At 48.6% G+C, this 26,768-nt stretch overlaps 1 protein-coding gene across 1 annotated transcript in view; it reads left to right on the top strand.

Moving 5' to 3' along the window:
• Positions 1–26,768, top strand: part of SNAP29 (synaptosome associated protein 29) — a 77,568-nt gene that overhangs the window by 12,545 nt on the left and 38,255 nt on the right. The window contains exons 3-4 of the mRNA XM_063964796.1: positions 23,900–24,093; positions 24,360–24,445. Of these exons, the coding sequence (XP_063820866.1) occupies positions 23,900–24,093; positions 24,360–24,445 (280 nt within the window). The remainder of the gene's footprint in view (positions 1–23,899; positions 24,094–24,359; positions 24,446–26,768) is intronic.

A 26,768-nucleotide genomic window follows, 5' to 3' on the forward strand; every position in this document is an offset into this window, starting at 1 on the left:
CAGCGGATAACCCTGTCGCCAAGGACAAGGGTGTCTCTCCTGTGGTGGCTGCAGAGTGCTCATCTACTAGAGGGCCGCAGATTTGGCATTCAGGATTGGATCCTGGTAACCACGGATGCCAGCCTGAGAGGCTGGGGAGCAGTCACACAGGGAAGGAATTTCCAGGGCCTGTGGTCAAGCTTGGAAACGTCTCTTCATATAAACATTCTGGAACTAAGGGCCATTTACAATGCCCTAAGTCAAGCAAAACCTCTGCTTCAGGGTCAGGCGGTGTTGATCCAATCGGACAACATCACGTCAGTCGCCCACGTAAACAGACAGGGCGGCACGAGAAGCAGGAGGGCAATGGCAGAAGCTGCAAGGATTCTTCGCTGGGCGGAAAATCATGTGATAGCACTGTCAGCAGTATTCATTCCGGGAGTGGACAACTGGGAAGCAGACTTCCTCAGCAGACACGACCTTCACCCGGGAGAGTGGGGACTTCACCCAGAAGTCTTCCACCTGATTGTAAACCGTTGGGAAAAACCAAAGGTGGACATGATGGCGTCACGTCTAAACAAAAAACTGGACAGATATTGCGCCAGGTCAAGGGACCCTCAGGCAATAGCAGTGGACGCTCTGGTAACGCCGTGGGTGTACCAGTCAGTGTATGTGTTCCCTCCTCTGCCTCTCATACCAAAAGTACTGAGAATCATAAGAAGGAGAGGAGTAAGAACTATACTCGTGGTTCCGGATTGGCCAAGACGGACTTGGTACCCGGAACTTCAAGAGATGCTCACGGACGAACCGTGGCCTCTACCTCTAAGAAAGGACCTGCTACTGCAGGGGCCTTGTCTGTTCCAAGACTTACCGCGGCTGCGTTTGACGGCATGGCGGTTGAACGCCGGATCCTGAGGGAAAAAGGCATTCCAGAAGAAGTCATCCCTACTCTGGTCAAAGCCAGGAAGGACGTAACCGCAAAACATTATCACCGCATTTGGCGTAAATATGTTGCGTGGTGTGAGGCCAAGAAGGCCCCTACAGAGGAATTTCAACTGGGTCGTTTCCTTCATTTCCTGCAAACAGGACTGTCTATGGGCCTAAAATTAGGGTCCATTAAGGTTCAAATTTCGGCCCTGTCTATTTTCTTCCAGAAAGAACTGGCTTCAGTACCTGAAGTTCAGACATTTGTAAAAGGGGTGCTGCACATACAGCCTCCTTTTGTGCCTCCAGTGGCACCTTGGGATCTCAATGTGGTGTTGAGTTTTCTAAAGTCACATTGGTTTGAACCACTTTCCACTGTGGACTTAAAATATCTCACATGGAAGGTGTCGATGCTGTTAGCCTTGGCTTCAGCCAGGCGTGTGTCAGAATTGGCGGCTTTATCATATAAAAGCCCTTACTTGATATTTCATTCTGACAGGGCGGAATTGAGGACTCGTCCTCAATTTCTACCTAAGGTGGTTTCTGCATTTCACATGAACCAACCTATTGTGGTACCTGCGGCTACCAGGGACTTAGAGGGGACTAAGTTGCTTGACGTTGTCAGGGCCTTGAAAATATGTTTCCAGGACGGCTGGAGTCAGAAAATCTGACTCGCTGTTTATCCTGTATGCACCCAACAAGCTGGGTGCTCCTGCTTCTAAGCAGACGATTGCTCGTTGGATTTGTAGTACAATTCAGCTTGCACATTCTGTGGCAGGATTGCCACAGCCAAAATCGGTAAAAGCCCATTCCACAAGGAAGGTGGGCTCATCTTGGGCGGCTGCCCGAGGGGTCTCGGCTTTACAACTTTGCCGAGCAGCTACTTGGTCAGGGGCAAACACGTTTGCTAAATTCTACAAATTTGATACCCTGGCTGAGGAGGACCTGGAGTTCTCTCATTCGGTGCTGCAGAGTCATCCGCACTCTCCCGCCCGTTTGGGAGCTTTGGTATAATCCCCATGGTCCTTACGGAGTCCCAGCATCCACTAGGACGTCAGAGAAAATAAGATTTTACTTACCGATAAATCTATTTCTCGTAGTCCGTAGTGGATGCTGGGCGCCCATCCCTAGTGCGGATTGTCTGCAATACTTGTATATAGTTATTGTTACAAAAATTCGGGTTATTATTGTTGTGAGCCATCTTTTCAGAGGCTCCTTTGCGTTTATCATACTGTTAACTGGGTTCAGATCACAAGTTGTACGGTGTGATTGGTGTGGCTGGTATGAGTCTTACCCGGGATTCAATATCCTTCCTTATTATGTACGCTCGTCCGGGCACAGTATCCTAACTGAGGCTTGGAGGAGGGTCATAGGGGGAGGAGCCAGTGCACACCACCTGATCCTTAAGCTTTTATTTTGTGCCCTGTCTCCTGCGGAGCCGCTATATCCCCATGGTCCTTACGGAGTCCCAGCATCCACTACGGACTACGAGAAATAGATTTATCGGTAAGTAAAATCTTATTTTTAAATGGTCAAGTGACCTACATATAACATTCTTGTTTTGCCTTTCCGTTTACGTGAATTGTAATGTGCTTACAGTAGAACTGCTGAATCAAAAACAAATGTAATGTGTTGTGTTCTATTAAATATTGGGCCTAATTCAGATCTGATCGCAGCAGCAAATTTGTTAGCTTATTGGCAAAACCATGTGCAGGGGGGGCAGATATAACACATGCAGAGAGATTTGGGTGCGGTGCGTTCAAACTGAAATCTAAATTGCAGTGTATAAATGAAGCAGCCGGTATTCACCCTGCACAGAAACAAAATAACCCACCCAAATCTAACTGTCTCTGCACATGTTATATCTGCTCCCCCCTTGCACTGCTCATGGTTTTGTCCATTACCTAACAGATTTGCTGCTGCAATCACATCTGAATTAGGCCCATTGTCTTGCTGTCTGCAATGCAATTCTCTTTTTCTTTGCCTTCTAGTATTAATATCTAGCATTATTGTTACCTTAAGACTCTATTTTAAAAAGACAGGCTGCCTATGTATTGGAGTGGTACTCTGGCTGCAGATGGTACAGAGAGTAAGCATAAATAGTGATGCCGGCCGTGTATATCCCAATATCTGTAAGTTACTGTATGCTCACCAGGTCTGTTTTGATGTAAATGGTCTGTGTTTTACAGTTGCTGGAGTACCGCACTCTGGGTCATCGCAGAGTTCAGACCCATCATTGCCTGGGCATAGGGAGTCATTCCGAGTTGTTCGCTCGTTGCCGATTTTCGCTATATTGCGATTAGTCGCTTACTGCGCATGCGCAAGGTTCGCAGAGCGCATGCGCTTAGTTATTTTACACAAAAGTTAGGTATATTACTCACGGCATAACGAGGATTTTTCATCGTTCTGGTGATCGGAGTGTGATTTGACAGGAAGTGGGTGTTTCTGGGCGGAAACTTGCTGTTTTCTGGGCGTGTGCGAAAAAACGCTGGCGTTTCTGGGGAAAACGCGGGAGTGTCTGAAGAAACGGGGGAGTGTCTGGGCGAACGCTGGGTGTGTTTGTGACGTCAAACCAGGAACGAAACTGACTGAACTGATCGCAATGGCTGAGTAAGTCTGGAGCTACTCAGAAACTGCTAAGAAATTTCTATTCGCAATTCTGCTAATCTTTCGTTCGCAATTCTGCTAAGCTAAGATACACTCCCAGAGGGCGGCGGCTTAGCGTGTGCAATGCTGCTAAAAGTAGCTAGCGAGCGAATAACTCGGAATGAGGGCCATAATGCAGAGATTTATGTAAATTGAGTGTATTTTGCTCCAAAGAAGGGGGAGCTAGTATATTTACTAATTTTGCACAGTTTGTGTGTGTGTGTGTGTGTGTGTGTGTGTGTACACGCGCGTGCGTCTGGTTTGCTATTAATCATCATCATCATCATTAGTGAGCACTTGCACCTGCACTATATTAGGTACAAAAGATACATCTCCAAACAGGCGTATTGTCGCTTACATCCAGGTCTGTATTTGTTTGAACACGTCCTTGCTGGGTTTTGCTCAATGTTGGCACGCCTCAATGTGAACCAGATCTTCTCTTTGGTCGTAAGTGTAGATGCGCTCGGGATGTATACTGCTCTGCATCACCCACACTTGGGTGTGCCCACAAAGCAAACACCAAAAAGTACACATTAATGCATTGTACTAACTAAAAACAACACAATACATCTATAAAGAATATATAACTACAATATATATAGTGTCAAGAAAATGTATTTATTTTTGTTTTCAGTTTTTGCTGCATCATCATATACAGTTTGTTTGCTACCAGTATTGTATCAAGCGTAGATTTAGTTCAGTGTATCTGGAAAGCATTCACAGCGCTTCACTTTTTCCACATTTTGTTACGTTACAGCCTTATTCCAAAATGGAATAAATAAATTTTCTCTTACGTCCTAGAGGATGCTGGGGACTCCGTAAGGACCATGGGGATAGACAGGCTCCGCAGGAGACATGGGCACTAAAAAATAACTTTAGGTATGGGTGTGCACTGGCTCCTCCCTCTATGCCCCTCCTCCAGACCTCAGTTTTGATACTGTGCCCAGAGGAGACTGGGTGCATTACAGGGAGCTCTCCTGAGTTTCCTGAAAGAAAGTATTTTAGTTAGGTTTTTTATTTTCAGGGAGCCTGCTGGCAACAGGCTCCCTGCATCGTGGGACTGAAGGGATAGAAGCAGACCTACTTAAATGCTAGGCTCTGCTTCTTAGGCTACTGGACACCATTAGCTCCAATGGGAGTCGGAACGCAGGTCTCACCCTCGCCATTCGTCCCGGAGCTGCGCCGTTGTCCTCCTCGCAGAGCCGGAAGATAGAAGCCGGGTGAGTATGTGAAGATAGAAGACTTCAGAGGCGGCAGAAGACTTCGGTTCTTCACTGAGGTAACGCGCAGCGCCATTGCTCCCACACAACACACACACAGCAGGCACTGTAAGGGTGCAGGGCGCAGGGGGGGCGCCCTGGGCAGCAATTAAACCTCCGATCTGGCTGATATATAGGCTCTATACTATATACACGGGATGCAGTCACTTTACCTCCAATCATAATCCCGACGGACTATATACCGACACCCATTGACCGATTGTCGAAATCCCGACAAGGTCTAAATACCGACACGGACTAAATACCGACATGTAAAATGCCGACAGAAGGCTCTCCTAGGGAGGAGGTGGAGCAAATGTGTGTGGTGTCTCCGTCGGCAGCACCGACACCTGACTGGTTGGATATGTGGAATGTTTTAAGTGCTAATGTGAATTTATTGCACAAAAGGTTGGACAAAGCTGAGTCCAGGGAGTGTACAGGGAGTCAAGCCCTGCCTGCCACTATGTCGCAAGGACCTTCTGGGTCTCAAAAGCGCCCACTATCCCAAATGGTAGACACTGATACCGACACGGATTCTGACTCTAGTGTCGACTATGATGATGCAAAGTTACAGCCAAAATTGGCTAAAAGTATTCAATATATGATTATTGCAATAAAGGATGTGTTGCATATCACAGATGAACCCTCTGTCCCTGACACGAGGGTGCGCATGTATAAGGAAAAGAGACCTGAGGTAAACTTTCCCCCATCTCATGAGCTGAACGAGTTATTTGAAAAGGCTTGGGAATCTCCAGACAAGAAACTGCAGATTCCCAAAAGGATTCTTATGGCGTATCCTTTCCCAAATACGGACAGGATACGGTGGGAATCCTCCCCAAGGGTGGACAAAGCGTTGACACGTTTATCCAAAAAGGTAGCGCTACCATCTCAAGATACGGCAACCCTCAGGGATCCTGTGATCGCAAGCAGGAGACTACCTTGAAGTCCATTTATACACATTCTGGTACCTTACTCAGACCGGCGATAGCGTCGGCTTGGGTTTGTAGCGCTGTAGCAGCATGGACAGATACCTTATCGACAGAAATTGAGACCCTGGATAAGGATACCTTATCGACAGAAATTGACCCTGGGTCATATTAAAGATGCTGTCTTATATATGAGAGATGCTCAAAGGGACATTGGCCTACAGGGTTCTAGAGTCAACGCTATGGCGATTTCTGCTAGACGAGTCCTATGGACCCGACAATGGACGGGGGATGCCGACTCGAAGAGGCATATGGAGGTTTTACCTTACAAGGGTGAGGAATTGTTTGGGGAAGGTCTCTCGGACCTAGTTTCCACAGCCACGGCAGGTAAATCAACTTTTTTGCCTTATGTTTCCTCATAGCCTAAGAAAGCGCCACATTATCAGATGCAGTCCTTTCGGTCGCATAAAAACAAGAGAGTACGGGGATCGTCCTTTCTTGCCAGAGGTAAGGGCAGGGGGAAAAAAGCTGCCAACCACAGCTAGTTCCCAGGAGCAGAAGTCCTTCCCGGCCTCTACAAAATCCACCGCATGACGCTGGGGCTCCGCTGAGGGAGTCCGCCCCAGTGGGGGCACGTCTTCGACTTTTCATCCACATCTGGGTTCACTCACAGGTGGATCCCTGGGCAATAGAAATTGTTTCCCAGGGTTACAAGCTGGAATTCGAAGAGGTGCCTCCTCGCCGCTTTTTCAAGTCGGCCCTACCAGCTTCTCTCCCAGAGAGGGAGATAGTTTTAAATGCAATTCAAAAATTGTGTCTACAACAAGTGGTGGTCAAAGTTCCCCTGCTGCAACAAGGGATGGGGTATTACTCAACCCTGTTTGTAGTCCCGAAGCCGGACGGTTCGGTCAGACCCATTTTAAATTTGAAATCCTTAAACCTATACTTGAAAAGGTTCAAGTTCAAGATGGAATCGCTCAGAGCAGTCATTGCCAGCCTGGAAGGGGGGGATTATATGGAGTCCCTGGACATAAAGGATGCATACCTTCATGTTCCAATATATCCACCTCATCAGGCATACCTGAGATTTGCGGTACAGGATTGTCATTACCAATTTCAGACATTGCCATTTGGGCTTTCCACGGCCCCGAGGATTTTCACCAAGGTAATGGCGGAAATGATGGTGCTCTTGCGCAAGCAGGGTGTCACAATTATCCCGTACTTGGATGATCTCCTGATAAAAGCGAGATCACGAGAGCAGTTGCTGTACAGCGTATCACTCTCGCTGAAGGTGTTACAACAACACGGCTGGACTCTCAACATTCCGAAGTCACAGTTGGTTCCTACGACTCGTTTGGCCTTCTTAGGCATGATTCTGGATACGGACCAGAAAAGGGTTTATCTTCCGATAGAAAAGGCCCAGGAACTCATGACTCTGGTCAGGGACCTATTGAAGCCAAAAAGGGTGTCAGTGCATCACTGCACTCGAGTCCTGGGAAAGATGGTGGCGTCTTACGAGGCCATTCCCTTCGGCAGGTTCCATGCGAGGACTTTCCAATGAGACCTACTGGACAAGTGGTCCGGGTCACATCTACAGATTCATCAGATGATCACCCTGTCCCCCAGGGCCAGGGTATCTCTCCTGTGGTGGCTGCAGAGTGCTCACCTTCTAGAGGGTCGCAGGTTCGGCATTCAGGACTGGATTCTGGTAACCACGGACGCGAGCCTCCGAGGTTGGGGAGCAGTCACACAGGGAAGAAACTTCCAAGATCTCTGGTCAAGCCAGGAGGCTTGTCTTCACATCAACGTCCTGGAATTGAGGGCCATATACAACGCCCTTCGTCAAGCGGAGAATTTGCTTCGCGACCTACCGGTTCTGATCCAGTCAGACAACATCACCGCAGTGGCTCATGTAAACCGCCAAGGCGGAACAAAGAGCAGAGTGGCAATGGCGGAAGCCACCAGGATTCTTCGCTGGGCGGAAAATCATGTAAGCGTACTGACAGCAGTGTTCATTCCAGGAGTGGACAACTGGGAAGCAGACTTCCTCAGCAGACACGATCTACATCCAGGAGAGTGGGGACTTCATCAGGAAGTCTTCGCACAGATTGCAAGTCTGTGGGGACTGCCCCAGATAGACATGATGGTGTCCCGCCTCAACAAGAAACTACAGAGGTATTGCGCCAGGTCAAGAGACCCTCAGCCTGTGGCAGTGGACGCCCTGGTAGCACCGTGGGTGTTCCAGTCGGTCTATGTGTTTCCTCCTCTTCCTCTCATCCCCGAGGTGTTGAGAATAATAACAAAAAGAGGAGTACAGACAATTCTCATTGTTCCAGATTGGCCGCGAAGGGCCTGGTATCCGGATCTGCAGGAAATGCTCACAGAAGATCCGTGGCCTCTTCCTCTAAGACAGGACCTGTTACAACAGGGGCCCTGTCTGTTCCAAGACTTACCGCGGCTGCGTTTGACGGCATGGAGGTTGAACGCCGGATCCTAGCGGAAAAAGGCATTCCGGATGAGGTCATTCCTACTCTGATAAAGGCTAGGAAGGACGTGACAGCAAAACATTATCACCGGATTTGGCTGAAGTATGTTTCTTGGTGTGAGTCCAGGAATGCTCCTCCGGAAGAATTCCATCTGGGCCGTTTCCTTCACTTCCTACAGACTGGAGTGAATTTGGGCCTAAAATTAGGCTCCATTAAGGTTCAGATTTCGGCCCTATCCATCTTCTTTCAGAAGGAATTGGCTTCTCTCCCAGAAGTACAGACTTTTGTCAAGGGAGTGCTGCATATTCAGCCTCCTTTTGTACCTCCAGTGGCACCCTGGGACCTTAACGTGGTGTTGCGGTTCCTTAAGTCTCACTGGTTTGAACCACTTAAAAGGTGGAATTAAAATATCTCACTTGGAAAGTGGTCATGTTGTTAGCCTTGGCATCGGCTAGGCAAGTGTCGGAGTTGGCGGCTTTGTCTCACAAAAGCCCCTATCTGGTTTTCCATGTGGATAGAGCAGAATTGCGGACTCATCCTCAATTCTTGCCCAAGGTGGTTTCATCTTTTCATATGAACCAACCTATTGTGGTGCCTGTGGCTACGCGAGACTTGGAGGATTCCGAGTCCCTTGATGTAGTCAGGGCTTTGAAAATTTACGTGGCCAGAACGGCTCGGGTCAGAAAAACCAGAGGCACTGTTTGTCCTGTATGCAGCCAACAAGGTTGGCGCTCCTGCTTCTAAGCAGACTATTGCTCGCTGGATCTGTAACACGATTCAGCATGCTCATTCTACGGCTGGATTGCCGTTACCAAAATCGGTCAAGGCCCATTCCACTAGGAAGGTGGGCTCTTCTTGGGCGGCTGCCCGAGGGGTCTCGGCATTACAGCTGTGCCAAGCTGCTACTTGGTCGGGTTCAAACACCTTTGCAAAGTTCTACAAGTTTGATACCCTGGCTGAGGAGGACCTTGTGTTTGCTCATTCGGTGCTGCAGAGTCATCCGCACTCTCCCGCCCGTTTGGGAGCTTTGGTATAATCCCCATGGTCCTTACGGAGTCCCCAGCATCCTCTAGGACGTAAGAGAAAATAAGATTTTAAACCTACCGGTAAATCTTTTTCTCCTAGTCCGTAGAGGATGCTGAGCGCCCATCCCAGTGCGGACTACATCTGCAAGACTTGTATATAGTTTTTGCTTACATAAGGATTATGTTACAGTTTGATCAGTCTTGGGCTGATGCCTTTTTGTTTCATACTGTTAACTGGTTCGTATATTCCAAGTTATACAGTGTGGATGGTGTGGGCTGGTATGAATCTTGCCCTTAGATTAACAAAAATCCTTTCCTCGTACTGTCCGTGTCCTCTGGGCACAGTTTATCTAACTGAGGTCTGGAGGAGGGGCATAGAGGGAGGAGCCAGTGCACACCCATACCTAAAGTTCTTTTTTAGTGCCCATGTCTCCTGCGGAGCCCGTCTATCCCCATGGTCCTTACGGAGTCCCCAGCATCCTCTACGGCAGGGGTGGGGAACCTCCGGCCCGCAGGCCGTATAAGGCCCGCGAAGCCATTTGCTCCGGCCCACCCGCTTCTGTCAGTGAGACACGCCGCCGCACAGTCCGGCGGCAGCGTGTGTCAGCTGTCAGGACAGGGAGGAGAGCGCCGCTATGTGGGTGGCGGCGGCGGCGTGTAGGACTTCAAACCAGCCGCCGGTTCGTGAGCCAATCAGGAGCCGCGGTTGCCGGTCCGCGAGCTCTGATTGGCTCTCAAACCGGCGGCTGGTTTGAAGTCCTACACGCCGCCGTCCGACATAGCCGCGCTCCTCCCTGTCCTGACACACGAGAAAGGCAGCCGAATGAAGCAGCAGCAGCGGTAAGCAGCACGGGGGGGGGGGGGCGCGCATCTGTATACCTGGCACTGTGGGGGGGCATCTGTATACCTGGCACTGTGGGGGGCACTGTGGGGGGGCATTTGTATACCTGGCACTGTGGGGGGGCATTTGTATACCTGGCACTGTGGGGGCAATTGTGGATCTAGCACTGCACTATTGGGGGCATATGTGTATCACGTCCCAATTTAACTGACCACACCCATTTTTTTTGGCACGCGCGCCTCCAGCGCGCACATACAGTACCTCTAAGGGGCAGACCTACTGGGGGGCAGGGTCATTTTTTAAGTTGAGAATTTTTGTATGGCCCCCGAAGGATTTTATAAATATCCAAATGGCCCTCGGTAGAAAAAAGGTTCCCCACCCCTGCTCTACGGACTAGGAGAAAAAGATTTACCGGTAGGTTTAAAATTCTACACACAATACCCCATAATGAGAGTTTTGCAAATTTATTTAAAATTAAAAAAAACCCTAAGTAATCACATGTACGTAAGTATACACAGCCTTTTGCAATAAAGCTCAAAATTGCGCTCAGGTGCATCCTGTTTCCACTGATCATCCTTGAGATGTTCCTACAGCTTAATCGGGGTCCACCTGTGGTAAATTCAGTTGATTGGACATGATTGGGAAAGGCACACACCTGTCTATATAAGGTCCCACACTTAACAGTGCATGTCTGAGCACAAACCAAGCATGAAGTCAGAGGAATTGTCTGTAGACCTCTGAGACAGGATTGTCTTGAGGTAAAGAGGTAGAAATCTGGGGCATGGTACAGAAAAATATCTACTGATTTGAAGGTCCGAATAAGCACAGTGGCCTCCATCATCTGTAAATGGAAGAAATTCAGAACCACCAGGACTCTTCCTAGAGCTGGCCTGCCATCTAAACTGAGCTATCGGGAGGAGGAGGGCCCTAGTCATTGAGGTGATCAAGAACCCTATGGGCACTCTGTCAGAGCTACAGCATTCCTCTGTGGAGAGAGGAGAACCTTCCAGAAGGACAACCATCTCTGCAGCAATCCCCCAATCAGGCCTGTATAGCAGAGTGGCCAGACGGAAGCCACTCCTTTTAGTAAAAAGCACATGGCAGCCCACTTGGACTTTGCCAAAATGCACCTGATAGACTCTCAGACCATGAGAAACTAAATTATCTGGTCTGATGAGACAAAGATTGAACTCGTCTTTGGAGGAAACCATGCACCGCCTATCACCAGGCCAATGCCATCCCTACAGTGAAGCATGGTGGTGGCAGCATCATGCTGTTGGGTGTTTTTCAGCTGCAGCAACTGGGAGACTAGTCAGGATAGAGGGAAAGATGAATGCAGCAATGTACAGAGACATGTTGGATGAAAACCTGCTCCAGAGCACTCTTGACCTCAGACTGGTGCGACTGTTCATCTTTTAGCAGGACAACAACCCTAAGCACACAGCCAAGATATCAAAGAAGTGGCTTCACAACAACTCTGTGAATGTCCTTGAGTGGCCCAGCCAGAGCCCAGACTTAAATCCGATTGAACATCTCTGGAGAGATCTGAAAATGGCTGTGCACTGACGCTTCCTATCCAACCTGATGGAGCTTGAGAGGTGCTGCAAAGAGGAATGGGCGAAACTGGCCAAAGATAGGTGTGAGAAGCTTGATGCATCATATTCATTAAGACTTGAGGCTGTAATTGCTGCCAAAGGTGCATCAACAAAGTATTGCGCAAAGGCTGTGAATACTTATGTAGTTTTTTATTTGTAATAAATTTGCAAAAATCTCAAAAAAGAAAACTTTTTTCACATTGTCATTATGGGGTATTGTGTGTAGAATTTTGAGGGGAAAATTATTTTAGTCCATTTTGGAATAAGGCTGTAACGTAACAAAATGTGGAAAAAGTGAAGCGCTGTGAATACTTTCCGGATGCACTATCTATAGATTAGATAGTGTTTCTTTTCTTGTAGAATTTGTCAGTTTCATTATTGCACCAGCTTAGTGCCTGTTGGGAAATTTAGGCCCTAATTCAGACCTGATCGCTAGGGTGCGTTTTTTTGCATCCCTGCGATCCGGTAGTCGCCGCCTAGAGGGGGAGGGGGAAATCGCTGTGCAGGGGTGCGATTGCATGTGCAGGAGAGCTGCTCAAACAGAAGTTTGTGCAGTCTCTGCAGAGACCAGGACTTACTCTTCCAGTGTGATGATTGGGGCCAGAGCGGACGTCAGAAACCCTCCCTTTAAACACCTGGTCCCTCCAGTGTTTCTCTGGACACTCCTTAAAAACAGTCAGTTGCCACCCACAAACGGCCTCTTCCTTTTAGTCACCTTCTGATCGCCCGTGCGATCGCTTTTCTTGCACCATCCCATCGCTGCCTGCCGCGTACCGACGCACCTGTGCATTGCGGTGCATATGCATGCGCAGTTCAGACCTGATCGCAGGCTGTAGCGATCAGGTCTGATTTAGGCCCTTAGTCTTTTAGGTAAAGCAATGCAGATATCAGGGAACATTGTTGCCCCGGCTTAGTCATTGGTTGCCTGGATGTTCTGGCATCAGTCACCTCTACAGAGCATAAAGATATAGAAAAACACCAATTTATGACAACACTCATTCATTTAAAAAAAAAAAAAACAACAACTTCCAGGCATCCACATATGCTCATATCTCCTAATCCCTTTTCCTCTTACGTCCTAGAGGATGCTGGGGTCCACATTAGTGCCATGGGGTATAGACTGGTCCACCAGGAGCCATTGGCACTTTAAGAGTTTGAGTGTGTGGGCTGGCTCCTCCCTCTGTGCCCTTCCTACCAGACTCAGTTTAGAAAATGTGCCCGGAGGAGTCGGTCACAGCTAAGGGAGCTCTCCAGAGGTTTTATAGTAAAATGTTATTTTATAGTTTTTTTATTTTACAGGGAGGCTACTGGCAACAGCCTCCCTGCAGCATGGGACTAAGGGAGGGGGGGGGGGGGGGGGGGTAGTATCCGCCCTGCGCAGTTTGAGCCACTTACTCCGCTGACAGGACACTGAGCTCCTGAGGGGATAGATCGCTCCGGGATGGCTCAGCGGTACATAGTGTGGCGCGGTGAGGGGCGCCCTGGGCCAGCGCTTACACCCTACACTGGTCACAAAGCCTGTCTGGGTCCCAGGAACTCAGCCAGCATCAATCCTCAGGCCAGCATAATCAGATGAAGAGCGGGAAGACAGCGCCATTTGGGGGGCGGAGCTTCTCCTCAGAGCGAACCCAGCAGCGTTCAGGGCTGCCTCTCTTGCAAAGGGGGTGCAATTGATGATAGAGGCTATCAGGGAAGTGTTGAATATTAATGATGCCACATTTGAGCGGGTTGAGGAGGCTTTTTTCACTAAAACTAAGAAAGCCTCGCTAACCTTCCCTGCGTCAAAGGAATTGAAAGCTATATTTGAGAAAGCATGAGAAAATCCTGAGAGAAAATTCCAGATCCCTAAAAGGGTCCAGGTGGCGTTTCCTTTCCCTGAGGAGGATAGGAAAAAATGGTGGGCTTTCCCAATTGTTGACGCATCTGTGACCAGACTCTCAAAAAAGGTGGTTTTGCCTGTTCCGGGATCTACCACCTTAAAGGAGCCGGCTGATCGAAAGATTGATAATAGACTTAAGTCAATGTACACAGCTTCTGGGGCCATTTTACGTCCCACTATTGCTAGTGCATGGATTGCAAAAGCTATAGTGAAATGGTCAGGCACCTTACTTGAGGATTTGGATACAATGGATAAGGGTGATGTTGAATTGTTTTGTGTAAAATTCACGATTCAGCAGGTTTTATGGTAGAATCCATGAAAGACCTGGGTTCTATGGCTGTGGGGATCTCTTCCATGTCTGTTTCAGCTCATCGGGGACTGTGGCTGCGCTAGTGGTCAGCCGACGCGGAATCCAGGAAAAGTGTGGTGTCCCTACCCTACACAGGTCAGGCTCTCTTTGGGGAAGCTTTGGATGCGTGGATATCCACGGCTATGGCGGGTAAGTCTCTGTTCCTTCCCTCAGCTGCACCGGCTCCGAAGAAATCCTTCTCTTCATCAGCATCGCAGTCCTTTCGGCCTAACAAGCCTAGGAAGGCCAAGCCATCCAATACCTTCTTTAGGGGAGGTTGAGCTAAATCCAAGAACAGGAAACTAATCCTGCTTTCAGTGCGCCAAAGTCCTCCGCATGACTGTGGACCGCGCGGCCTGGAGGTGGGGCAAGTGGGAGCGAGGCTTAGACAGTTCAGTCACGTCTGGGTATCGTCCGGCCTGGATCCCTGGGTGATAGGTATTGTGTCCCAGGGATACAGGTTGGAATTTCAAAATCTCCCTCCTCGCCGATTTTTCTAATCAGGCTTGCCAGCTCTGCTGGCGGACAGGACTGTCCTACAAGTAGCGGTTCAGAAGTTGGTGGAGGCACAGGTCATTGTGCCAGTGCCTCATTCGCAAGCCATGGGTTACTATTCCAACCTTTTCGTGGTATCGAAACTGGATGGTTTGATCAGACCCATTCTGAACCTAAAATCACTGAACCCTTTTCTGAAGGAGTTCAAGTCCAAAATGGAGTCTCTCAGAGCGGTGATTTCGGGTCTAGAAGAGGGGGAGTTCCTAGTATCCCTGGAAATCAAGGATGCGTACCTCCACATTCCGATTTGGCCATCGCATCAGGCTTATCTCCGTTTTGCATTACTGGACTGTCATTTCCAGTTCCAGGCCCTGCCATTCGGCCTCTACAGCACCAAGGGTGTTCACCAAGGTGATGGCGGAGATGATGGTTCTACTCCAAAAACGGGGGGTGAACATCATTCCGTATTTAGATGATCTACTGATAAAAGCATCGTCCAAGGACGAGCTGTTGCAGTCCATTGTTCTCACGACCCGCCTACTCTGAGTCCACGGTTGGATTCTGAACCTTCCAAAATCTCATTTGGAACCAACCCGTAGGTTGTCTTTTTTTTTTTCTGAGGATGATCCTTGACACGGAAGTGCAGAGGGTGTTTCTTCCGCAGGACAAGGCGTTGGTGATACAAACAATGGTCCGGGATGTCCTGAAGCCAGCCCGGGTGTTGGTTCATCAATGCATTCGCCTTTTGGGGAAGATGGTGGCCTCTTACAAGGCTCTCCAGTACGGGAGGTTCCATGCTCGGGCCTTCCAACTGGATCTCCTGGACAAGTGGTCAGGATCTCATCTACACATGAGAATTCGTCTGTCGCCAAAGGCCAGGATTTCACTCCTCTGGTGGCTCCAATTGCCTCACCTTCTGGAGGGCCGCAGGTTCGGGATTCAAGACTGGATCCTTCTAACCATGATGCGAGCCTCCGGGGCTGGGGCGCAGTCACTCAAGGGGAAACCTTCCAAGGAGGGTGGTCAAGTCTGGAAGCTGGCCTGCCGATCAACATCCTGGAACTAAGAGCCGTCTACAACAGTCTTCTTCAGGCGGCCCATCTTCTAAGAAATCGGGCCATTCAAGTGCAGTCGGACAATGTAAAGACGGGGGCTTACATAAACCGACAGGGCGGAACGACAAGCAGAGCTGCGATGTCAGAGGTGACAAGAATCCTCCTCTGGGCAGAAAAACACGCGTTGGTGCTCTCTGCAATCTTCATTCCGGGAGTGGACCACTGGGAAGCAGACTTCCTCAGCAGACACGATCTCCATCCGGGGGAGTGGGGTCTCCATCCGGAGGTGTTCAAGGAAATAACAGACCTTTGGGGGTTACCCCAAGTAGACATGATGGCCTCTCGTCTCAACAAGAAGCTTCAACGCTATTGTTCCAGGTGGAGGGACCCACAAGCAGTGGCAGTTGATGCCCTGGTGTCTCCGTGGGTGTTCCAGTCTGTGTACATGTTTCTCCCACTCATTCCAAAAGTTCTAAAGCTCGTAAGGAGAACAAGAGTTCAAGCGATCCTCGTTGCTCCAGACTGGCCAAGGCAGGCTTGTTACGCGGACCTTCTGAATCTCTTTGGGAGGACCTGCTGCAGCAGGGGCCGTTCGCCTATCAAGACTTACCGCGGCTACGTTTAACGGCATGGTGGTTGAACACCTGATACTAGCTCGGAAGGGCATTCCGAAGAAGGTCATTCCTACCCTGATACAGGATAGGAAAGGGGTAACTGCTAAACATTACCATCGTATTTGGAAGAAATATGTCTCTTGGTGTGAGTCCAAGAAGTTTCCTGTGGTGGAGTTTCAACTGGGACGGTTTCTCCTCTTCCTGCAAGCAGGTGTGGATATGGGCCTGAGGTTGGGATCTGTGAAGATCCAGATTTCGGACCTGTCCATTTTCTTCCAGAAACAATTGGCTGCCCTCCCTGAGGTTCAGACCTTTTTGAAGGGAGTTTTGCACATCCAACCTGCCTTTGTACCGCCTTCGGCGCATTGGGACCTTAACGTGGTGTTGCAGTTTCTCCAGTCGGACTGGTTTGAGCCTCTACAGGAGGTTGAGGTCAAATTTCTTACATGGAAGGCTACCACGTTGTTGACCTTAGCTTCTGCTAGACATGTGTCAGAATTGGGGGCTTTGTCCTGTAAAAGCCCTTACTTGATATTCCAAGGAGATAGAGCTGAGCTCTGGACACATCCAGCAGTTTCTTCCAAAGATTGTGTCGGCATTTCATATCAACCAACCTATTGTGGTGCCAGTGGCTACTGATTTCTCAATTTCGTCAAAGTCCTTGGATGTGGTGAGGGCTTTGAGAATCTGTGAAGAGGACTGCTCGTCACAGGAAATCGGACTCTGTTTGTCCTGTATAATCCCAAGATTATTGGGTGTCCTGCTTCAAAGCAGACTATATCTCGCTGGATTAGGTTCACTATCCAGCAGGCTTGTCGTGTCCAAAATCTGTTAAGGCCCACTCTACTCGTAAGGTGGGTTCTCCCTGGGCAGCCGCCATGGGTGTCTCGGCGTTACAACTTGGTCTGGGTCGAACACGTTCGCTAAGTTCTACAAGTTCGATACTTTGACTGAACTTCAGATCATCAGAGGCCAATCGGTTCTGCAGGAGCCTCCGCGCCCTCCCTCCCGTTCTGGGAGCTTTGGTACATCCCCATGGTACTAATGTGGACCCCAGCATCCTCCTAGGACATAAGAGAAAATAGGATTTTGGTTACCTACCGGTAAATCCTTTTGTCGTAGTCCATAGAGGATGCTGGGCGCCCGCCCAGCGCTTCGTTTTCCTGCAACTGTTATCTGGTTCAGTACAACTTTGTTTAGTTATGTACTGCATTGTTACTTGGTAAGTAATGTTTCAGCAGTTGTTGAGTTTTTCAAGCTAGTTAGCTTGATGTGCCTTGTATGTGTGAGCTGGTATGAATCTCACCACTATCTGTGTTAAATCCTTCTCTCGAAGATGTCCGTCTCCTCGGGCACAATTTCTAGACTGAGTCTGGTAGGAGGGGCATGGAGGGAGGAGCCAACCCACACTCTCAAACTCTTAAAGTGCCAATGGCTCCTGGTGGACCCGTCTATACCCCATGGTACTAATGTGGACCCCAGCATCCTCTACGAGAAAAGGATTTACCTGTAGGTAACCAAAATCCTATAATAATGTGTAACATTATTGTTTCTTAAGATGGGTTCACACTAGACTATTTCAGATTCTGAACAACAGCACGACCGAGAAAACGCTATGTCGTGGAGGCGTACACGCTGAATGATATAGCGAATGATCGAGCACTGTAACGTTCAGTGGCCGCATCCAGGAGAATTGTGCCCCTTTAAAATCTATGTATCAGCCTGTAGTGCAAGCCAATCAGAAAACACGATGAACGACATGCACTAGTGCGTACACCCTTGCCGATGTGAACAATGTATTGGTCTGATCCGCCGGATTGGGCAAAATATCGCCTAGTTTATACCCAGCTTAACAAATAATGATTGCAAACTTGAATTCCAAAGAAGAACCACAGATAGTTTACAGTAGTCATGCCGGTCACCATAGAAGCCTTGTTACCATGGTCTTATAACTAATCATTGTTTGCTACAGAATACATCGCTGAATCTGTGCACTGTATACCTACAATCTAGGTTACGTTAATTTATCTTCTACCTTTTGTTCCAAACTTATTCAATTAATTTTTCTTGAAACGGTTACCTTCGATAATCGTTAACATACTGCTTATTAAACTCCAGATTCTTGTGATTTTGTTTTTATTATTGTCTGTTTCTCTATCGTCCTAGTGGATGCTGGGGTTCCTGAAAGGACCATGGGGAATAGCGGCTCCGCAGGAGACAGGGCACAAAAAGTAAAGCTTTCCGATCAGGTGGTGTGCACTGGCTCCTCCCCCTATGACCCTCCTCCAAGCCTCAGTTAGATTTTTGTGCCCGGCCGAGAAGGGTGCAATCTAGGTGGCTCTCCTAAAGAGCTGCTTAGAGAAAGTTTAGCTTAGGTTTTTTATTTTACAGTGAGTCCTGCTGGCAACAGGATCACTGCAACGAGGGACTTAGGGGAGAAGAAGTGAACTCACCTGCGTGCAGGATGGATTGGCTTCTTGGCTACTGGACATCAGCTCCAGAGGGACGATCACAGGTACAGCCTGGATGGTCACCGGAGCCTCGCCGCCGGCCCCCTTGCAGATGCTGAAACATGAAGAGGTCCAGAATCGGCGGCAGAAGACTCCTCAGTCTTCTAAAGGTAGCGCACAGCACTGCAGCTGTGCGCCATTTTCCTCTCAGCACACTTCACACGGCAGTCACTGAGGGTGCAGGGCGCTGGGAGGGGAGCGCCCTGGGAGGCAAATGAAAACCTATTTGGCTAAAAAATACCTCACATATAGCCTCCGGGGGCTATATGGAGATATTTAACCCCTGCCAGAATACACTAAAGAGCGGGAGACGAGCCCGCCGGAAAAGGGGCGGGGCCTATCTCCTCAGCACACAGCGCCATTTTCCTTACACAGCTCCGCTGGTCAGGACGGCTCCCAGGTCTCTCCCCTGCACTGCACTACAGAAACAGGGTAAAACAAGAGAGGGGGGGCAAAATAGTGGCAAAAATTATATTATAAAAGCAGCTATACAGGGAGCACTTATTATAAGGCTATCCCTGTCATATATAGCGCTTTTGGTGTGTGCTGGCAAACTCTCCCTCTGTCTCCCCAAAGGGCTAGTGGGGTCCAGTCTTCGTTAAGAGCATTCCCTGTGTGTCTGCTGTGTGTCGGTACGTGTGTGTCGACATGTATGAGGACGATATTGGTGTGGAGGCGGAGCAATTGCCAAATATGGGGATGTCACCTCCTAGGGGGTCGACACCAGAATGGATGCCTTTATTTATGGAATTACGGGATAGTGTCAACACGCTAAAGCAGTCGTTTGACGACATGAGACGGCCGGACAATCAGTTAGTGCCTGTCCAGGCGCCTCAAACACCGTCAGGGGCTGTAAAACGCCCTTTGCCTCAGTCGGTCGACACAGACCCAGACACAGGCACTGATTCCAGTGGCGACGGTGACGAATCAACCGTATTTTCCAGTAGGGCCACACGTTATATGATTTTGGCAATGAAGGAGGCGTTACATTTAGCTGATACTACAGGTACCACTAAACAGGGTATTATGTGGGGTGTAAAAAAACTATCTATAGTTTTTCCTGAATCAGAAGAACTAAATGATGTATGTGATGAAGCGTGGGTTGCCCCCGATAAAAAGATGCTAATTTCAAAGAAGTGATTAGCTTTATACCCTTTCCCGTCAGAGGTTAGGGCGCGCTGGGAAACACCTCCTAGGGTGGACAAGGCGCTCACACGCTTATCTAAACAAGTGGCGTTACCCTCTCCTGAGACGGCCGCACTTAAAGATCCAGCAGATAGGAGGATGGAAAATATCCAAAAAAGTATATACACACATACAGGTGTTATACTACGACCAGCTATAGCGACAGCCTGGATGTGCAGTGCTGGAGTAGCTTGGTCAGAGTCCCTGATTGAAAATATTGATACCCTGGATAGGGACAATGTTTTACTGTCTTTAGAGCAAATAAAGGATGCATTTCTTTATATGCGTGATGCACAGAGGGATATCTGCACACTGGCATCACGGGTAAGTGCTATGTCCATTTCGGCCAGAAGAAGTTTATGGACGCGACAGTGGTCAGGCGATGCGGACTCAAAACGGCATATGGAAGTTTTGCCGTATAAAGGGGAGGAGTTATTTGGAGTCGGTCTATCAGATTTGGTGGCCACGGCTACAGCCGGGAAATCCACCTTTTTACCTCAAGCTACTCCCCAACAGAAAAAGACACCGACTTTTCAACCGCAGCCCTTTCGTTCCTTTAAAAACAAGAGAGCAAAGGGATATTCATATCTGCCACGAGGCAGAGGAAGGGGGAAGAGACACCAACAGGCAGCTCCTTCCCAGGAACAGAAGCCCTCCCCCGCTTCTACAAAAGCCTCAGCATGACGCTGGGGCTTCTCAAGCGGACTCGAGGGCGGTGGGCGGTCGTCTCAAGAATTTCAGCGCGCAGTGGGCTCACTCGCAGGTAGATCCCTGGATCCTGCAGATAATATCTCAGGGGTACAGGTTGGAACTAGAGACAGATCCGCCTCGCCGTTTCCTGAAGTCTGCTTTACCAACGTCCCCCTCAGAAAGGGAGACGGTTTTGGAAGCCATTCACAAGCTGTACTCTCAGCAGGTGATAGTCAAGGTACCTCTTCTACAACAGGGAAAGGGGTATTATTCCACTCTATTTGTGGTACCGAAGCCGGACGGCTCGGTAAGACCTATTCTAAATCTGAAGTCCTTGAACCTGTACATAAAGAAGTTCAAGTTCAAAATGGAGTCACTCAGAGCAGTGATAGCGAACCTGGAAGAAGGGGACTTTATGGTGTCCTTGGACATCAAGGATGCGTACCTCCACGTTCCAATTTACCCCTCACACCAGGGGTACCTCAGGTTCGTTGTACAAAACTGTCACTATCAGTTTCAGACGCTGCCGTTCGGATTGTCCACGGCACCTCGGGTCTTTACAAAGGTAATGGCCGAGATGATGATTCTTCTTCGAAGAAAAGGCGTATTAATTATCCCATACTTGGACGATCTCCTAATAAGGGCAAGGTCCAGAGAACAGCTAGAGAGGGGATTAGCACTGTCTCAAGAAGTGCTAAAACAGCACGGCTGGATTCTGAATATTCCAAAATCCCAGTTAATGCCGACAACTCGTCTGCTGTTCCTAGGGATGATTCTGGACACGGTTCAGAAAAAGGTTTTTCTCCCGGAGGAAAAAGCCAAGGAGTTATCCGAGCTTGTCAGGAACCTCCTAAAACCAGGAAAGGTGTCTGTACATCAATGCACAAGAGTCCTGGGAAAAATGGTGGCTTCTTACGAAGCAATTCCATTCGGCAGATTCCATGCACGAATTTTCCAGAGGGATCTGTTGGACAAATGGTCAGGGTCGCATCTTCAGATGCACCAGCGGATAACCCTGTCTCCAAGGACAAGGGTATCTCTTCTGTGGTGGTTGCAGAGTGCTCATCTATTGGAGGGCCGCAGATTCGGCATACAGGATTGGATCCTGGTGACCACGGACGCCAGCCTGAGAGGCTGGGGAGCAGTCACACAAGGAAGAAACTTCCAGGGAGTGTGGACGAGCCTGGAAACGTCTCTTCACATAAACATTCTGGAACTAAGAGCAATCTACAATGCTCTAAGCCAGGCAGAACCTCTGCTTCAAGGAAAACCGGTGTTGATCCAGTCGGACAACATCACGGCAGTCGCCCATGTAAACAGACAGGGCGGCACAAGAAGCAGGAGTGCAATGGCAGAAGCTGCAAGGATTCTTCGCTGGGCAGAGAATCATGTGATAGCACTGTCAGCAGTGTTCATCCCGGGAGTGGACAACTGGGAAGCAGACTTCCTCAGCAGACACGACCTTCACCCGGGAGAGTGGGGACTTCATCCGGAAGTCTTCCACATGCTGGTAACCCGTTGGGAAAGACCAATGGTGGACATGATGGCGTCTCGCCTCAACAAAAAACTGGACAGGTATTGCGCCAGGTCAAGAGATCCGCAGGCAATAGCTGTGGACGCGCTGGTAACGCCTTGGGTGTACCAGTCGGTGTATGTGTTTCCTCCTCTGCCTCTCATACCAAAAGTATTGAGAATTATACGGCAAAGAGGCGTAAGAACGATACTAGTGGTTCCGGATTGGCCAAGAAGGACTTGGTACCCGGAACTTCAAGAGATGATCACGGAAGATCCGTGGCCTCTACCTCTAAGGAGGGACTTGCTTCAGCAGGGTCCCTGTCTGTTTCAAGACTTACCGCGGCTGCGTTTGACGGCATGGCGGTTGAACGCCGGATCCTAAAGGAAAAAGGCATGCCGGAAGAAGTCATTCCTACTTTGATTAAAGCAAGGAAGGAAGTAACCGTGCAACACTATCACCGCATTTGGCGAAGATATGTTGCGTGGTGCGAGGATCGGAGTGCTCCGACGGAGGAATTTCAACTGGGTCGATTCCTACATTTCCTGCAATCAGGATTGTCTATGGGTCTCAAATTGGGATCTATTAAGGTTCAAATTTCGGCCCTGTCGATTTTCTTTCAAAAAGAATTGGCTTCAGTTCCTGAAGTCCAGACTTTTGTTAAGGGAGTGCTGCATATACAGCCTCCTGTGGTGCCTCCAGTGGCACCGTGGGATCTCAATGTGGTTTTGGAATTTCTAAAATCTCATTGGTTTGAACCACTAAAAAAGGTGGATTTAAAATATCTCACATGGAAAGTGACCATGTTACTAGCCCTGGCTTCGGCCAGGAGAGTGTCAGAACTGGCAGCTTTACAAAAGCATATATCTGATTTTCCATTCGGACAGGGCAGAACTGCGGACTCGTCCGCATTTTCTCCCTAAGGTGGTGTCAGCATTTCATCTGAACCAGCCTATTGTAGTGCCTGCGGCTACAAGTGACTTGGAGGACTCCAAGTTACTGGACGTTGTCAGAGCATTAAAAATATATATTGCAAGGACAGCTGGAGTCAGAAAATCTGACTCGTTGTTTATATTGTATGCACCCAACAAGATGGGTGCTCCTGCGTCTAAGCAGACGATTGCTCGTTGGATCTGTAGCACAATCCAACTTGCACATTCTGTGGCAGGCCTGCCACAGCCTAAATCTGTAAAGGCCCACTCCACAAGGAAGGTGGGCTCATCTTGGGCGGCTGCCCGAGGGGTCTCGGCATTACAACTTTGCCGAGCAGCTACGTGGTCAGGGGAGAACACGTTTGTAAAATTTTACAAATTTGATACTCTGGCTAAGGAGGACCTGGAGTTCTCTCATTCGGTGCTACAGAGTCATCCGCACTCTCCCGCCCGTTTGGGAGCTTTGGTATAATCCCCATGGTCCTTTCAGGAACCCCAGCATCCACTAGGACGATAGAGAAAATAAGAATTTACTTACCGATAATTCTATTTCTCGGAGTCCGTAGTGGATGCTGGGCGCCCATCCCAAGTGCGGATTATCTGCAATAATTGTACATAGTTATTGTTAACTAATTCGGGTTATTGTTTAGGAAGCCATCTTTCAGAGGCTCCTCTGTTATCATACTGTTAACTGGGTTTGATCACAAGTTGTACGGTGTGATTGGTGTGGCTGGTATGAGTCTTACCCGGGATTCAAAATTCCTCCCTTTATTGTGTACGCTCGTCCGGGCACAGTACCTAACTGAGGCTTGGAGGAGGGTCATAGGGGGAGGAGCCAGTGCACACCACCTGATCGGAAAGCTTTACTTTTTGTGCCCTGTCTCCTGCGGAGCCGCTATTCCCCATGGTCCTTTCAGGAACCCCAGCATCCACTACGGACTCCGAGAAATAGAATTATCGGTAAGTAAATTCTTATTTTCTCTTCTTTCACTTTAGGAACTAATGCGGCAAGGAGAGGCTTTGAAACGCACAGAAAAAATGGTGGATAAGATGGAGCAAGATATGAAAACCAGTCAGAGGCATATTAATAGCATAAAGAGCATGTTTAGTGGTTTCACAAACTACTTCAAAGCCAAACCTGCGGAGACACCCCCACAAGACTCTGCGTATGATTATAAAGCTAGCAACCGGTAAATCCATTCTGTGCTTTATTGTCTTACATTTAGTTTCATGAGCTGCCTTTCCAAAACTTAATCCTGCTTTGAAGAAAAGTGTGTTGGTTTGTTGGAATATTGAAGGAAGTTGAGAACAAATTTACTGTGTTTAAAGCTAATAAAACAACTGTTGGTAGATGTAGCAAAAAAAATGCAACGTATAAAATTTTTACTGATATTGTAATATTTTTAGTATATCGCACTGTAAATTTGAGGACTGTTAAATCTTGTTGTGCATTCAGATTGCAGGAAGCCTTGTCAAAAAGCAGTGATTATGAAGAAAAGTATGAAGCCACACATCCCAATCTCATGAAACGGGACACTGTAGGTATGTAGCAACCAAAAGCGGTATGGATGATCCTCTATCATTTACAGGGTTGGGCAATGGGCAAGTCTCCCAGGAGGCATCTCACCGCATATAGGCACACTCTCCATCTGGCAATAGTCTGCAGGATAGAGATGAACACCGGACCCCATGTTTTAGCCTTTGTTCTAAAATCATTGTAATATTTTGGTTTTATCAAAACCAGGCTGGTTAATTGTATTTATATTTTTGATTTTAACAAAAAATAATAAAACTTGCAAAAAGGGTAAAAGAATGTCATGTAATTGGGAAAGTGTTGTTGTTATTATTGATGCTTCAGTGCTTCTGCATTCTGGAGCAGAAGGGTATTCCCATGACAAACTCAAAGTTAAAATATGAATGGCAAAAGTCCTTGGCCCGACCGTTAGCTATTATAAGACTTTTTTTGATTGTTTAGCCTATCTTTTACTGCAGTTTCTGAGCGCACTCATTTCTCCCGCCAATCTATGGAAGCGTGCATTTTCAGTGATCCCAAATATGGTAAGGACCCCTCCCTTTGCCCCAGCTACCGCCCTATATTTCTCTATCGTCCTAGTGGATGCTGGGGTTCCTGAAAGGACCATGGGGAATAGCGGCTCCGCAGGAGACGGGGCACAAAAAGTAAAGCTTTAGGATCAGGTGGTGTGCACTGGCTCCTCCCCCTATGACCCTCCTCCAAGCCTCAGTTAGATTTTTGTGCCCGGCCGAGAAGGGTGCAATCTAGGTGGCTCTCCTAAAGAGCTGCTTAGAAAAGTTTAGCTTAGGTTTTTTATTTTACAGTGAGTCCTGCTGGCAACAGGATCACTGCAACGAGGGACTTAGGGGAGAAGAAGTGAACTCACCTGCGTGCAGGATGGATTGGCTTCTTTGGCTACTGGACATTAGCTCCAGAGGGACGATCACAGGTACAGCCTGGATGGTCACCGGAGCCTCGCCGCCGGCCCCCTTGCAGATGCTGAAACGAGAAGAGGTCCAGAATCGGCGGCAGAAGACTCCTCAGTCTTCTTAAGGTAGCGCACAGCACTGCAGCTGTGCGCCATTTCCTCTCAGCACACTTCACACGGCAGTCACTGAGGGTGCAGGGCGCTGGGAGGGGGGCGCCCTGGGAGGCAAATGAAAACCTTTTTTGGCTAAAAATACCTCACATATAGCCTCCGGGGGCTATATGGAGATATTTAACCCCTGCCAGAATCCATTAAAGAGCGGGAGACGAGGCCGCCGAAAAAGGGGCGGGGCCTATCTCCTCAGCACACAGCGCCATTTTCCCTCACAGAAAGGCTGGAGGGAAGGCTCCCAGGCTCTCCCCTGCACTGCACTACAGAAACAGGGTTAAAACAGAGAGGGGGGGCACTAATTTGGCGTTAGAAATATATAAAAGATGCTATAAGGGAAAACACTTATATAAGGTTGTCCCTATATAATTATAGCGTTTTTGGTGTGTGCTGGCAAACTCTCCCTCTGTCTCTCCAAAGGGCTAGTGGGTCCTGTCCTCTATCAGAGCATTCCCTGTGTGTGTGCTGTGTGTCGGTACGTGTGTGTCGACATGTATGAGGACGATGTTGGTGAGGAGGCGGAGCAATTGCCTGTAATGGTGATGTCACTCTCTAGGGAGTCGACACCGGAATGGATGGCTTATTTAGGGAATTACGTGATAATGTCAACACGCTGCAAGGTCGGTTGACGACATGAGACGGCCGACAAACAATTAGTACCGGTCCAGACGTCTCAGAAACACCGTCAGGGGTTTTAAAACGCCCGTTTACTTTAGTCGGCAGACACAGACACGGACACTGAATCCAGTGTCGACGGTAAATAAACAAACGTATTCCTTATTCGGGCCACACGTTAAGGGCAATGAAGGAGGTGTTACATATTTCTGATACTACAAGTACCACAAAAGAGGGTATTATGTGGGATGTGAAAAAACTACCGTAGTTTTTCCTGAATCAGATAAATTAAATGAAGTGTGTGATGATGCGTGGGTTCCCCCCGATAGAAAATTGATGGGCGGTATACCCTTTCCCGCCAGAAGTTAGGGCGCGTTGGGAAACACCCCTTAGGGTGGATAAGGCGCTCACACGCTTATCAAAACAAGTGGCGGTACCGTCTATAGATAGGGCCGTCCTCAAGGAGCCAGCTGACAGGAGGCTGGAAAATATCATAAAAAGTATATACACACATACTGGTGTTATACTGCGACCAGCGATCGCCTCAGCCTGGATGTGCAGAGCTGGGGTGGCTTGGTCGGATTCCCTGACTAAAAATATTGATACCCTTGACAGGGACAGTATTTTATTGACTATAGAGC

Source organism: Pseudophryne corroboree, chromosome 1 (genome assembly GCF_028390025.1).
Source record: "Pseudophryne corroboree isolate aPseCor3 chromosome 1, aPseCor3.hap2, whole genome shotgun sequence".
Classification (NCBI taxonomy): domain Eukaryota; kingdom Metazoa; phylum Chordata; class Amphibia; order Anura; family Myobatrachidae; genus Pseudophryne; species Pseudophryne corroboree.